This window comes from Ovis canadensis, chromosome 17 (genome assembly GCF_042477335.2).
Source record: "Ovis canadensis isolate MfBH-ARS-UI-01 breed Bighorn chromosome 17, ARS-UI_OviCan_v2, whole genome shotgun sequence".
Lineage (NCBI taxonomy): Eukaryota > Metazoa > Chordata > Mammalia > Artiodactyla > Bovidae > Ovis > Ovis canadensis.
Window position 1 is genome coordinate 47,238,523 of NC_091261.1, and position 15,517 is coordinate 47,254,039.

The 15,517-nt window shown below is 35.2% G+C and overlaps 1 protein-coding gene across 3 annotated transcripts in view; it reads left to right on the forward strand.

Moving 5' to 3' along the window:
* Positions 1 to 15,517, forward strand: part of FSTL5 (follistatin like 5) — an 873,413-nt gene that overhangs the window by 427,104 nt on the left and 430,792 nt on the right. For all 3 annotated transcript variants that reach the window (XM_069557498.1, XM_069557499.1, XM_069557500.1), the window contains exon 5: positions 4,513 to 4,633. In XM_069557498.1, coding sequence (XP_069413599.1) covers positions 4,513 to 4,633 — 121 coding nt within the window. The remainder of the gene's footprint in view (positions 1 to 4,512; positions 4,634 to 15,517) is intronic.

Genomic DNA, 15,517 nt, shown 5'->3' on the forward strand with positions numbered 1-15,517 from the left:
TAATCGGCTCCAGTTTCATCCATCTCAACAGAACTGATTCAAATGAATTCTTTTTAACGGCTGAGTAATACTCCATTGTGTATATGTACCACAGCTTTCTTATCCATTCATCTGCTGATGGACATCTAGGTTGTTTCCATGTCGTGGCTATTATAAACAGTGCTGCGATGAACATTGGGGTACATGTGTCTCTTTCAATTCTGGTTTCCTCGGTGTGTATGCCCAGAAGTGGGATTGCTGGGTCATAAGGTAGTTCTATTTGCAATTTTTTAAGGAATCTCCGCACTGTTCTCCATAGTGGCTGTACTAGTTTGCATTCCCACCAACAGTGTAGGAGGGTTCCCTTTTCTCCACACCCTCTCCAGCATTTATTGCTTGCAGATTTTTGGATCGCAGCCATTCTGACTGGTGTGAAGTGGTACCTCATTGTGGTTTTGATTTGCATTTCTCTAATAATGAGTGATGTTGAGCATCTTTTCATGTGTTTGTTAGCCATCCGTATGTCTTAGGGTATTCTTTTAGATGATGAAAAGCCCTGGGGCTCTTCCTTCTGGGGGCCTGGTTTCCCAGTTGGTATGTTGTTTCCATAAATACTGGGCATATAGCTCAAAGTCCACAGTCCAGCCTAAGTGGAGTCCTGCTTTCAAATAGATAGAGCCTGTTCTGTTTCCTCCTTCACTCCTATTCCACTAAGGAGAGTAAAGAAAAGAAACAAAACTGGAAGATTTCACTCCTCTGTCTCCAACCTCCTCCGCAAATAGTCTCATCAGCATGACTTGATACCATCAAAATCACATGCACTGTATCTCTTACATGGAGTTAATATAACTTTGGATTTCCAAATCATATCTTATCCCCAGAAATCTAATACCCATATATCTCACAGCAGGAGACAACCCTCTACATCTGTCTCTGGCATTTTCTGTTTCTCTTTCCAGTTCTTGTTGATCATCAGAGACACTATGTATTTTATAAGCATTTCTCAGAGTTATTGTGGTTTGCTTCCAGACCACTGTGGGTCAGCTATTAAAGAATCCGCCTGCAATGAGGGAGACCTGGGTTTCATCCCTGGGTTGGGAAGATCCCCTAGAGAAGGGAGAGGCTTCCCACTCCAGTATTCTGGCCTTGAGAATTTCATGGACTCTGTAGTCCATGGGATCACAAACAGTGGGACACGACTGAGCGACTTTCATTTCCAGACCACTTCAGTCAAGTGAATATTGTAATAATGCAAGTTACATGAATTTTTATTTCCTAGTGAGTATATAGCTCAGTTGGTAAAACTCTGCCTGCAAAGCAGGAGACCCTGGTTTGATTCCTGGGTCAGGAAGATCCCCTGGAGAAGGGATAGGCTACCCACTCCAGTATTCTGGCCTGGAGAATTCCATGGACTATACAGTCCATGGGGATGCAAAGAGTCCGGCCTGACTGAGCGACTTTCACTTTCAGTGAGTATAAAAGTTACATTTATACTACATAATATTCTATTAATTGTGCAATACCATTATATATAAGGGCTTCACTGGTGACTCAGATGGTAAAGAATTCACCTGTAATACAGGAGCCCTGGGTTTAAATCCCTGGGTGGGAAGATCCCCTGGAGAAGGGACAGCTACCCACTCCAGTGTTCTTGCCTGGAGAATTCCATGGACAGAGGAGCCTGGCAGGCTACAGTCGATGGGGTCACAAATATTCGGACATGACTGAGTGACTTTCACTTCACTTCACTTCATTACATATAAATAATGTACTTATCCTAATTAAAATATATTTTTAAATGACAGTATGTTCAGTGAATCTGGCTTTGCCAGTAGTCTCTATGTCAGATGTAACACATGCATTTTGAAGAGGTTAGACTGGAAAGGTTTTAGAACCAGAGCCAGACAATAAATGAAATAAGTGTTCTACAAGTTTGAATTCCCAGTGCCAGAGTGCTTAATGTATTACTGCTTCTATCTTCTTTTATATTTTCTTCTCAATAGTCAAACACACAGCTCTTTAAGGCTATTAGAACCCAGAATATCTAAACCAATTTGCCCATGATGGTTAAAAGGTCACAAGATAATAACTCCCACATTGAAACACCTCAGACCATGCCAAAGCTCCCATCAGGAAACAAAGGAGAAACATGCTTACCAGGAAGCATGTCTTAAGTAGGCTATTTCATTGAACAGAAATGGAACGAGGAAAATATATATTAAACAATGGATTTATGAAGGGATGAATCACTTAACCCCTCTATCATAGCATGGCCAAATATCGTTGAACAAAGTTATATATATATATATATATATATATATATATATATATATATATATGTATGTATATAATCTCTCACTAGCCAGGACCATGCACTTTTCTAAAGCACATTCCTTAAAACAGCATATCCAGCTTGAGTTGTATTATCATGATCAAATCAAGATCAAGTCAAAAGCAAGCTAGTCTTATGCCAAAGTCAGTATTAAGGAAAAAGATAGACATCTGTTCTCTTGGTTTATACACAATTTACCTTGAATAAAATATTAGAACAGAAATTAATATGAGACAATGATGAAAGCTTCTCTCCCAACTTTCTGTTCCATCATTTCACAAAGAAGTATGTGAATTAAAGCCAGCAAAAATAGTATTAAAGTATCTGACCAGATTCTATTGTCACTGCATCCTAAAAATTACTGTGGTGCTGGCCCCACAGGTCTTTAGAAAGAGCATAGTGAGGTAAGATCAAAAACATTGCCCCTCTGCCACCTTGGAAAACGCTTCTCTCATCATCTAACAAACAACAGATGGAGAGTGGCTGAGAGCTTGGTTGCTTTCTAAACAGAAAAGCAGTATTTGTTTTCCCATTAGGCTTATAGGAGAGATAACTCTAGCCATTAAGTAGTTTTGTTAATCCCTCCAGCTGGACTGTGCTAAAGCCAAGGGCTTTACCACTCACTATCAACCATATCTATTTATATGGAAAGCAGATAAACCACTCACAATTTTCCTCCTCTAAGCAGCAAATGCCAGCTTAGCCAATGAAATTTGAATACAGTAAATAAGAATAGAGAGCACATTAAGTTGTGAAAACTATTTTTAGTAGTGCAAACACTGTCATTGTGTGTCACTACTCAGGTGACAGGGGTAGGAGCTGCTAGTGACGCATAGGCTAAGCTCCATCCTCAGAGCTGTCTCTGCAGCTCATCCTCACGCAGGCATGACAACTTTTAACACTGGGGTGTTCCATAAAAATAGCTTATTAAAATAGACATTATTATCACCAATCTGCCATTGCCATGACAAAGTCTCAATTTTTCAAACTATATGTAACCATAACATATACAAGCTGGTGTGGAAAACTCCAGTGAATTTTTATAATGAGAAGCATATTTGTATATATAAATCATTATTTTTAACATTAAATGATTATGTCTGAGTGTATACTATATGTTTTGCACTTGACTAAAACTGTTTATATATATATATATGTATATTTGTATTTATAATTGCACACCAACCAGGAGAAGGAGAGGTTGCTATCATTAATTTCTTACTGAGAAAAGGTTGAGTGACTTGCCAGAAATTATAGAGCTATTAAGTAGCCTTGGCATGGTCTAAACCCAAAGCTGGCTGACTTCAGAGCTTGTGTTTCTTGATTGCACCAACTTTAACAAAACGTACACTGTGAAGCAAAGCTCCAAGCAATATGAACTACTTCCTCTGTGGACAAATATGAAAGACTGTTGAACACAGCCATGAAGCTACCCAGGGAAAGGGAATGTTTGAAAAATCTTGGGGAGCCCTTTTACCAGACAAGCTATAGTCAAAATCAGTAGAGTCTTAAAAGGGCTACTGCCACAGTCCATGGAACAGAGCACAGAGCAGAAAAGCAATTTGGTGATTTTTCTCACCCATGCTTGGGTAGATTCCCATCATCAATTGGTGCATTAATTCTAACAGGCTCCTAGAAACAGTCATTTGCTTAATAGCTCCTTTGTGATCCAGGGAGCTAATTCAGAATCCCAAATGGCTTCACTTCCAGCTGGGGAGGATGCTAGACAAAAGAGAAAAAAAAAAATCCAACTTCATTTTTCACAAATAATAGGAAGATGAAAGTTGGAATAAGCTACTGACTATTTTTGTTGGGAAAGAGCTGTTCCATTTTGACATGGGTCACTGAGACTTAGGAAGCAATTTTCATGTAGAAGTAAAGTATCTCCTTGAGTCAATGTAAGTGGATCAAAGGAAATGAGTAAAATACAAAAATACCCCTTTAATGTTCAAGTTTACTGGGTCCTACTGGGAGATTTTTGTATTAGAACTTTCAGGCTAAATTCTAAGTATCTGTATGAGTGTCACAATAAACTAAGTCAAATTTATACTTTTATGTCATTGAAACCCTTGAAAATGAATGTCCAGTAACTGAAAACCCAGGTTTCCTGTAAATTCAGTTCTTTGCTCAAGTGTAGACTTAAATACCTATAGAAATGTTAAGACACTGATATAATTGCATGATTTTAATTTTCTTTTCAGGTGATAAAACAGGAAGAACTTGGCAAGGACCTTTCTGATTGTACTTTGTATGATCTACTGAAATATGATGATTTTAACTCAGACAAGCACCTGGCTCTTGAAGAATTTTATAGAACATTCCGTGAGTACAAGATCCGTTCTCTAATTCCTCTTTGTTCTTTTTCCTGTTTCATTACCCAATATGATGTGTTTGCTTGATCTCAAAGTATAAGCTGCTACTTAAGAGAAGTGATACAACTGAGAAAATTTAAGGGTTTGGCTCTATTGAAAAGAATGTAAGAGGTAAGAGATTTAATATTGTAAAATAAAGAGCTAGAAATATTCAGTAGCCCTTGCTATCAGTTCTTGTTGATTCTCGTTTAGATATTAATTCCACAGTGCTGTTTCCAAGGTTATTTTAGACTAGGAACAGTACTTCATTGTTTGTCACTGCTTATCAAAAACAATTTAATTATTTACACAGTGACTCTTTTACCTTAGAGGTAAACTAAAGGTGTTTAATGGATAGTTTGCATATATGGTAACAAAATTATCATAAGAATGAAAATCTATATGTATGTTAAGATACTTTAGAATGAATGATATATGTATAAATGTTTGAAGACTTCTTCAAATTGAATGTGAAATTATAAAATTGCTTTTGTTTTAAAAAGCTACATGCCAGGTTATTCTTTAAAAATAATTCCAAAGGTGGAGGGGGGAAACCTGGGGCAGAAAAACAGAAAGGAATGTTTTCAGAGCTGTGTGTTAAAAATAAAGGGAAAAAAATCATTAAATAAACTGATTGGTATTTGAAAATCACAAAGTAATCTAAGCTGAAGGGCATTTTAGATAAATAGATTGTCTTCAATATTTTATATGTATTCACATATGTAGGGCTTTCCAAATATATATACATGTAACTTTTTTTCCAAGATGACAGGAAATAGACTGTTTCATGTAAAAATATCATGTTTGAATTATGCCTGTCATACATCAGCTGTCTGATATTGGAAAAAATTACTTAAATCTCTAAACATTCATATAAATAATGATAGTAATTATCACATGATTCATTTTATATTAAACATTGATCATATTTTATGCAGTATTTGATACTAGCAAAGTAATAAATATGAAAGAGTTGCAGGTTATAAAGCTTTAAGGCAAGAAGTTAGTATGCGCTTCAGATTTAATTAAGCTGTATTTCCACTTTAAGTTGCAAGCAGAATACAAGATGGGATATCTCAGTAAACATTTCATCCTTTTTAAAGGTGTGTACAACTTTTCAAATGTAAGAAGAAAGCAGCATTATCACTGGAAGATCATATGAAGAAACTGAAACATGAGAAGTTAAGAATTAAGTGGCTGAATTTATAATTGAATCTATGCCAAACTAGTTAAGAAGTCTATGTGCTTATCATTGAACTTCACTCTTTAGCAAGCATTTTTTTGTGTGCTTAGGATAACAGGAATACTATGGTTTATCAGGAAAACATAATATATTATATTATTAAAAATCACATTATATTATATTATGTTATACCAAATCATTTAAGATAGGAGGAGATAAATGTCGCAGAAAGTCCTACACAAAATATTAAGTGAATTAAAAATATAATCTCCCCCTTGGGGAGTCAAGGAGAGGTGGTGAAGGCAGTAATAATTGAATGAGTCTTCAGGATGAGTGGATTTGGACTTTGTTGGATGAGAGATGGAAGATGGACAAACAGAATAGTGTCCGAGAGGAAGCAATGTTCCACTACCCTTCTAGACTTCTCTGACTGGCCTAAGGATCAAGCTGTCATGAGGTATATTAGCAGGAGAAAATCAAACAAAGTTTAATAATGTATATAAATGGAAGAGACCCAGGAAAACCAAAACCCTCACCTTAAGTAATAAAACCCTTACCTTAAGTACTGTCCTCAATGACTGAAACTCTTACCTTAAATGACTGAAAGTACCATCCTCAGCTAAAGACAAAAGAGGACTTCTGAGGGGAGGAAGGCAATTTTCAGACAGATGAAAAAGCAGATGGTTGGTAAACAAATGTTTGCTTGGCTCTGCAGAGAAAATAGAACATAGAGAGGAATTTTAACAAACAGGGATTTGCTAAGTTCCTCCCTGTCCACACCTAGTTCACAGTATACTTAACCTACAGTGACAGCTCCCTTCCTAGAACAGGTCTTCTATCTGCTTTCTCTTAGGCAGTTAGGGGGAAAATTGAAGTTACTGTCTCAGTCTTTTGGGCTTTGATTGTCTCTTTAGTACACAAGTAGTATGTATACTAGAGACATTTTAGGGTGTCGAGTGTGCTTCCTATTGTGGTATAAATAAAATCTCAGCTGCATGATATACCACAGTATTTAGAGAAATTAGTCCAACCACATGCTCTTTTCTAAGTCTGAAAGTCTATGAACTACCTATTATTGCTATTTTACTAACTTATTTTATTAAACAGGCAGTCTAATCTAACAACTACTATTCCACAGTCTCATAATATGAAGACACTGGGATGTGGCTAAATAAAAGTACTTGAAATTTGTTACAATAGCAGGAAATATTTTTAATGGTATATAAACTATCAAGGGTGAATAAGAGAATTAAATATGTTTCTATAGGATTTTTATTTGAAATGTAGTTATTGTTGACGCTGGAAAAGTGGAGCCAGAAAATAACAAAATGATGAAAATAAAGTGTGAATAATGTATTATTTTTGTGATAACATGACAAAGACTGAATAGTGATCCCTAGCAATATCAATACATAAAATCTTCTCAAGAATACTGCTATCTGGCCCCTATGAAGGGGAAAATATGATACTGTGTTTGAGAGATGATTTGATGCTGCTAAGGAAGGCAAGGTAGTTCAGTATATTGTAAAGAAAAAGAAAATTATGCAATTCAGAAATTTGTAGCACCAGGACAAGCATTCAATGGAGACATAGTGAAACATGGTTTATAAAGGAACTATTGGGCACTAGGAACAGTTGAATTTGGATAGAAGAAAATCTATATGATTCTGTTGATGGCTGGAAGGTAATATGGTGTCAATTTTACAGAAATTATTTATAGGAAATGCCATGAAATTGAATGAATATCATTAATGATTCTGCTATTAGGTGAAAATTGTGTCTAATACAAAAGGTCTACATTTTTAATATTCTGAACCATAAAGAGCTAATGGGTAATGCAAGCACTTGGCAATCGGCAATCATGAGCTTTTTTCTCTTTGAATCATCACAAAACTTCTTCTTAACTATGATAAAATTATGCTAACAATCAATTGGAAAAGATAATGTTTTTCTAATTAATGCTAGAATTATCTGGAGTGTTTTAATATTCCTTGTGGTTTAACCAAGCAGTTTTCCATACAGTTTTACATTATTAGTGTTTCAACCTTATTAAACAGGGCAACCAGTTCTATGATGACTTTTTGGAGAGAGCAAAACTAACTTGTATGGATTATCTGTATCAGCAAGGTATTTATATGTGAATAGGAAACATATGCCTATTTCTTTCTCTCCTTCTGTTATAATACAACTACACCCACCTCAGTTTTGTGACAAGATTTGTGTAATGACATGATTTTTAAAAATCATTCTATTTAAAATATTAGTATTATGAATAAAAATGTATAAAAATAGTAAAAAAGCAATCCATTTAAAAATTATGTACTAAGTACCTATGTGTATAGAGTGCTGTATTAGTTAAAGTAACTTGAAAAAGATATTTCCTTTCCCTGAGGGATACATCATCTGAGACAGACAATGATAAAAATGACAGATGAAGGAAGGGTAAATACTAATCATTTTTCACACATAGAATTCATTCCCCCAGATAGTTTCTGAAAGGAAACCACAGAAAACTAAAAGGTCCCTAAATGAATATCCAAGAGCATAAACTAAGGCCCAGAGAAGTTAAATTTATCTTTATCCACTCATTATTTACTGCTAGATATAAGGATAGATAGAATTCTTGAATTCCAGTTAATAAACTGCTATCATATAAAATGGGAAAAAGGTTGCAAACCAAACAGGTAAATGTTAACGGTAAAGAAAAAAGCCAGCTCACCATTGAGTGTTATTACATTATATTATAGTGCTGTTTTCATACTTATAAGGCTTTTCATAATTTATTTTTCATTTTGGATAAGATGAATTATTTTAATATTTCCTAATAAGCATTATGTGACATTCTTAATTTCTCTCCAGTGTTTTTGACATTAGTAAAAAATCCTTTGAGTTTTCTAAGATACCTAAATCCCTCACTCTCACTGCGAGTATCAAATATCTTAAATCATGCCGTCTTTGTTGAACAAACTTGGAAATCTGTGTAATAGGATCCAATAAAACTAAGTGAGGTCAGACATAGTTTTGAATACTTGGAGGAAATACTAAACCTTCTTTTCAAATTATGAACACCCTGCACCCATGCATTTTTGTTGTCTCAATAGTAAAATGTGTAGATTTGCAGTGTAAACAGTGCTTAGAATTAAAAACAAATAGTATTTTTACTAACTGTAAGGACTTGTGCTGACATATAGAGACAGTATTTTATTTTCTTCCAACTGAAAATCAAAATACAATGTTTGATTAAGTTTGACTTGCCTTGAAATACATATTTTTGCTTCAAATCTGTAGGTAAGTGCAAGTAATTCACCATCAGACAATATGACCACACACAGAATTTCAGAAGTGATGTTCAAATGTTTATATATATTTAGTTTTGCACATTCAGTTGGGATAATAAAGTACAATTATATGACTGTTAATTTTAGGAAATATTTGTCTTCATTTGGACATTTAGATTGCCAAAATTAGTGCAGTTGTCTACCCCCTAAATGTATATTTGTTTTGGAAATGCTTATCAAGTACTTAATTTCCTAAGTTAAACTATATATTGCTTTGATTTAAAATTGTATGAAGTGAGGGGTTTGTGTAATTCTGACATTCTTGAAATTTTATTAAATAATTATGAGTTGTAGTTCCCTAAGCCATTTATATACGCTTTAAGACACGCATGTGTTCTAGTGGTTACAGGTCTAATGTCACCCTTAAATATATCTCTATTCAATTCAGGAACAATCTCTATGTGGAAGGATCCACAGGAAGATACTTTTCTACTATGCATAAAGTAATTCAGTTTTTGCAAGCCTAATGCATCAATTGTGGGATTTATATTGAAACTAATTGTACAATATCTGTCTCTCATTTTTAAAAAAGAATAATTAGGATTCTAAATTTTTTTAATGCAAAAGTTACTTTAAGTCACCTAAGTCTTCATGATTATATGTGAAAAGCTTCTTAATGGAGTATAGATTTGATAGTGACATTATAAGGAAAAGAAAATTTATTTTTCTAGGAAATCACAGTTGCTGCAATAAAATGTTAATTATCGGAACCATCTAATAACTCAAGCAATGAAATATGAGTATCATATTAACATTCATTGACATTACATCATTAGTATATGAAAGTTCTTTATTTGAGAAAAATAGCTGAATTTAGTGACCAGAATTTAGTGACCAATTAAGACTGTTGAAGTATGCGAAAGTGAAGAAGACAGGACTAGAAGAGCAGTAGCAATAATGTAAGGATGTGTCCATGTTTGGAAAATAGCTTACAAGTAGAATTAGCTGGTGGAGAAGGCAATGGCACCCCACTCCAGGACTCTTGCCCATGGACAGAGGAGCCTGGTGGGCTGCAGTCCATGGGATCGCTAGGAGTTGAACACGACTGAGCGACTTCACTTTCACTTTTCACGTTCATGCATTGGAGAAGGAAATGGCAACCCACTCCAGTGTTCTTGCCTGGAGAATCCCAGGGACAGGGGAGCCTGGTGGGCTGCCGTCTATGGGGTTGCACAGAGTCGGACACTACTGAAGTGACTTAGCAGCAGCAGAATTAGCTGGATTAGATGAGTGATTACATACACATGGGAGGAAAAGGGTAGGGTCAAGGATAACGTCAAATTATCTAGTTTGCATACAAAGTTAAACAATGATGCTACTCATTAAGGTAGTAAGCACAGGAAGAGAAACAAGTTTGGGGAGTACATTTAGTTAAATTTTAGACATATTGGCATATTCAAATAGAAAGTTTTAGCTGGAGAATCAGGTGGCCCAGAATCAGGTGAGAGCTCTGGGTCGCAAGGAGAGACATAGGGCATGTAGTTAAAATTTGATTCTGTGGCAAGGATGGAGGTATCCAAGGGAAGTACAGGAAGTCCCCTTCATATGAACAAGTTCCATGCCAAGAGCAGATTCATAAGTCTGGTTTGTTCATAAATCCAACAAAGTTAGCCTAGCTACCCAACTAACACAATCAGCTATATAGTACTGTACTATATAATAAGTTTATAATACTTTTCACACAAATAATACCTAAAAACACATTTTTAATCTTACAGTACCTTGGAAAGAACAGTAGTACAGTACAACAGCTGGCACGCAGGGGCTGGCATTGAGTAAGCAGGCAAGAAGAATTATTGGCTGGAGAAGGCAGAGGAGGTGGCAGATGGTAGAGCTAGCTGAAAGATCGTCAGCAAGAGGAGATGAAGAGCAAGCTGCAATTTCACTTATGCTTGACACTGAGGGAACACATGGTAGCATCTTCGAAAGTTCACAACTTGAAGAGTCATATGTAGGAGACTTACTGCTTGTGGAGAGAAGAGTAAAACGGCTGTAGGAAACTAAAACTCAACAATATTAGCACGGAGAGAAAGGAGGAAAGCCAAAGGAGTACACCATCGTGGATTTTTAATAAGGAATTGTTTTCAAGGCTAAGTTCAAAGCAAGAAAGTATACAACAGATGAACAGGCACTGGACTGGCAATAAGGAAGTTATTGGTAACTTTGGTCATGGCACTTTGCAGCAGAGATGGAAGTATAGACAGTTAAGTGCTAGTGGCTGAAAAGTTGGATATAAAAAAGTGAAAAAAAAATTCTGAGCAAAGAAGCAGAGCACATAAATGTACATTAAATTCTATATTTAGTTAAAATCTAAATTACATAAAACTCATTTGTGGTTATAGTAGTTAATGTGAATGGTCCTCTTTGGGAACATGGGCAAAAGAAAGACTTCTAACGTGCTGGCAAGCTTATGCTATTTATCTGGATTTAAAAATTCCGCACTGATTTGGGAAATGCTGCATTGGATTGATAGAACTGCTATATTCATAAAAGAATCCATACTGGATCATCGTAGTATAAAATTTTGCAGGAACTTTAGTTGACTGATTCACTGGAGAAATCAATCTACTGCAAGCCTTGACTACAAAGGTAGTTCACATGTGTGTATGGCTGCAATCTTCTGTGTTGGAGTGTGCAGATATGCCCTGATGGTTGGATAAATACAGAATCACTGCCTTACAGATGGTTACACTGTGTGTTATTTTTGCTGTGTCTGGGTTCCAGCCACTATAAAAAAAAGACTATTGCAAAACATGATTGTTGAAATTTTATGTATACACACATATTCCAAAAGGACAGTTTCTTGGTCTTAAACCAAAAAAAAAAAAACAAAAACAAAAACTTTTATACCCTAACTGTTAATAAAACAACAACTGATGAAGTAATACAGATTTGAACCATAATTTTAAAATCTTCAAAACTGTAAGATTATATAACTATGATCTTAAATCTTTCCAATTTCAAGATGACTCTGTCCTCATCCTGTTTATATTACCTTAATCTGGTGTAGCTGATATACCTTTATGTTTCTCTTTTTACCTATAACCACTGGCATTCTACATGCTCTTATCTCTCACAGGTAAATTTTGTTTGTTGACCTGTTTGTTACTTTTAAGTGCAGACTCAATTAGATATTTCAACTTCTTTTATTTCAAGTGAAACACTTTTATTTACTTCTTGACATTTTGACTCTTCTGTCATATAGATATTGAAAATAAGAACTTGTCTGAGACAAAGTGAAATAGAAATAAAAAATAATGAAATGGTAACTGACCAATTATTCTTATTTTTTACACTGTGACATACCTTGTGAATCACAATTTAGTGCATCTGACTTAAAATTACTTTCCACTTATTTCAGTATAATATTCTGGGGAGAACTTTGCCTGAGGCTGTTTGTAGATTTTCACAATCATATCTGTAATTCACTGGTAAATAATCTGCCTACAGTGTGGGAGACCTGGGTTTGATCCCTGGATGGGGAAGATCTCCTGGAGAAGGGCATGACTACCCACTCCAGTACTCTTGCCTGGAGAATTCCATGGACAGAGGAGCCTGACAGGCTACAATCCATGGATTCATAAAGAGTCAGATACTGTTAAGTGACTAAGTATTTTGCTTTCACATTTAAGCTTTGTTAACCCCCTATTCTTAACACCAGAGAAGGCAATGGCACCCCACTCCAGTACTCTTGCCTGGAAAATCCCATGGGCGGAGGAGCCTGGTGGGCTGCAGTCCACGGGGTCGCTAAGAGTCAGACATGCCTGAGCGACTTCACTTTCACTTTTCACTTTTATGCATTGGAGAAGGAAATGGCAACCCACTCCAGTGTTCTTGCCAGGAAAATCCCAGGGACGGGGGAGCCTGGTGGGCGGCCGTCCATGGGGTTGCACAGAGTCAGACACGACTGAAGTGACTTAGCAGCAGCAGCAGCATTCTTAATACCAATTTCTCAGAAAAATCTTGAATTGAAGCTTGCATTGTCCTTTTGTGATATGAAACCATATCTGGTTGGCATCTCCTCATAGCGGCTTTACTGTGAAGATTCCAGCCACACTGCTGTCAAAGATCCCATCTATTTGGACATGAAACAGTGGCTGCAGATTAGCAACAAAGCCTTTGCTTCATTTTAAAGTAACTCAGATTCCCAAACTGAGTTCCTACTTATGGGATTTAAGTTTTTAATTGGCCAAAATTGTTCAGCAGTTTAAAACAATTGGAATGAAATATGTCACATTTAAATTATTAGCTCTTTTCTGAATTTCTTTCTCTAGGTTAGTTTGAAAGGATGCATTTTATCTAAAGTTTCCAATTGAAAGTTTCCTTATAAAAGTCTGTTCTGTCAAGTGATCCTTTAGAAAGGCATTAATTTACCAAGTGAGTGTTATTATGAACTATAAAAAGCGATACTTATAAATATATAATAGCAGATGAATCAGATATTTTTTAATTTATACTATTTGGAAGCTAATACTTAAAAATTACATTTCTGCTAAATTTATTTTTTAATGTATATCTATTACTTAGGCTTCTCTGGTGGCTCAGACTGTAAATAATCTACCTGTGATGCATGAGACCCAGGTTCTATTCCTGGGTTGGGAATATACCCTGGAGAAGGGAATGGCTACCCACTCCATTATTCTTGCCTGGAGAATCCCATGGACAGAGGAGTCTCTGGGCTACACTCCATGGGGGTCACAAAAATTTGGACATGACTGAATGGCTAACATGTTTGTTTTCACTTCATAGTTATTACTGTCTCTCTTTCTTTCTCTCTCTCTCTCTCTCTCTTTTTTTTTTTACCCGCTAGAGATCTATCCTATCATTTAAGTGAGTTCTAACACTTTCACAGAGGAGTTGTATGGATATTACCAGATAAAACATGAAGCTTTACATAGAACTTATCAATGCATATAGAAATCATAAGATTTATGTTCAGTGTCATATTCATTTGAATCCATTGTATCTTGTTGAAAAAAAGAAATGAATCAAAGTGTTTTAGATTTTCATAAATTTTAACCCAAATCATGTATTAATAAAAGTTCTATCAAGGTCTTTATTTTTTGCTTGCATTTATTCCACAATTCTACAGTTTTTTTTAAAGAAAGGATATTTATTTTTCTTGGGCTTCCATTCCTTGATCCTTGGGTCAGGAAAATCCCCTGGAGAGGATATGGCAACTGCCTCCAGCTTTCTTGCCTAGAAAATCCAACAGGCAGAGGAGTCTGGAGGGCTACACTCCATGAGATCACAAAGAGTCAGACATGACTTATTGACTAAAATACAAAAACAATATTTATTTTTCCTATTGTAGAAGTTAAAGACCACAGAAAGACATTCAAAACAAAAATAAGAATCTATTTTAATTCCACCATCAGTTAAAATCACTTTGAGAAATATATATGACCACATTACTTTTATATTCAAGATTTCTTTTAATTCTACCTTCTTTTCATTAATTGCATATTGGAAACACAGCATCAACAAATATAGTCTAACATCATGCTTTTAATGACCTGCATTTGTATAAAGATATCATAATTATAAAAATTAAAATCATGATACTTTATTACTGTTGTCAAGCTATTATTCCTCTCCTTCGAGGTTAATGCTAACTCATTTAAAAAGAAGGAAAAGATTTTCCTTGTCCTAATAATTTTAATTTTTGTAGTAGTTGCATTAAAAACAGAAAAGAAAGAAGTAAAATTGATTTTAAAGACACTTTATTTGCCTCAATATATTCAAAATATTATTATCACAACATAAAATCAAGGAAATGATTTGTATAATTTTTCTCTTCAAGTTTTGAAGTCTACCATATATTTTATATGTCACCTTCTACCAGTGCTTCCCTAATGTTTCTTATCAATTGAAGTTTAAGCTGCATAATCCCTATTCACAGTTAACACCTCTAAAATATATTATCTGATTTTTAATTATCTTATTTTAAAATTAATGACTTTTCTCCTTCTGATCTAAAATAAATGGACCAATTATGTAAGCCTTTCATTGAAAACCTGTTCTAAGAATAAAAGGATCACTAGTCTGAGTTTCTTCCGTCCTTGTACTGAATGAACAGTGAGACAGTTTCAAGGAGCCTGTACATCCTTATATATCACAAAGTTTAATATCCAGTTTTGGAGAGTATTGAAAATAGTTTCAGACTATTGTTACCTCTGAGATCCCAAAGAATTAATACACTACACTCAAAATAACCTACATTACCAAAATATTCTGCAATGCCTCGAGGTCATCACAATGAAAATAAATGCATGAACATAAATCAAATCCCTAACGATTACACAGTGGAAGTGAGAAATATATTTAAGGGTGA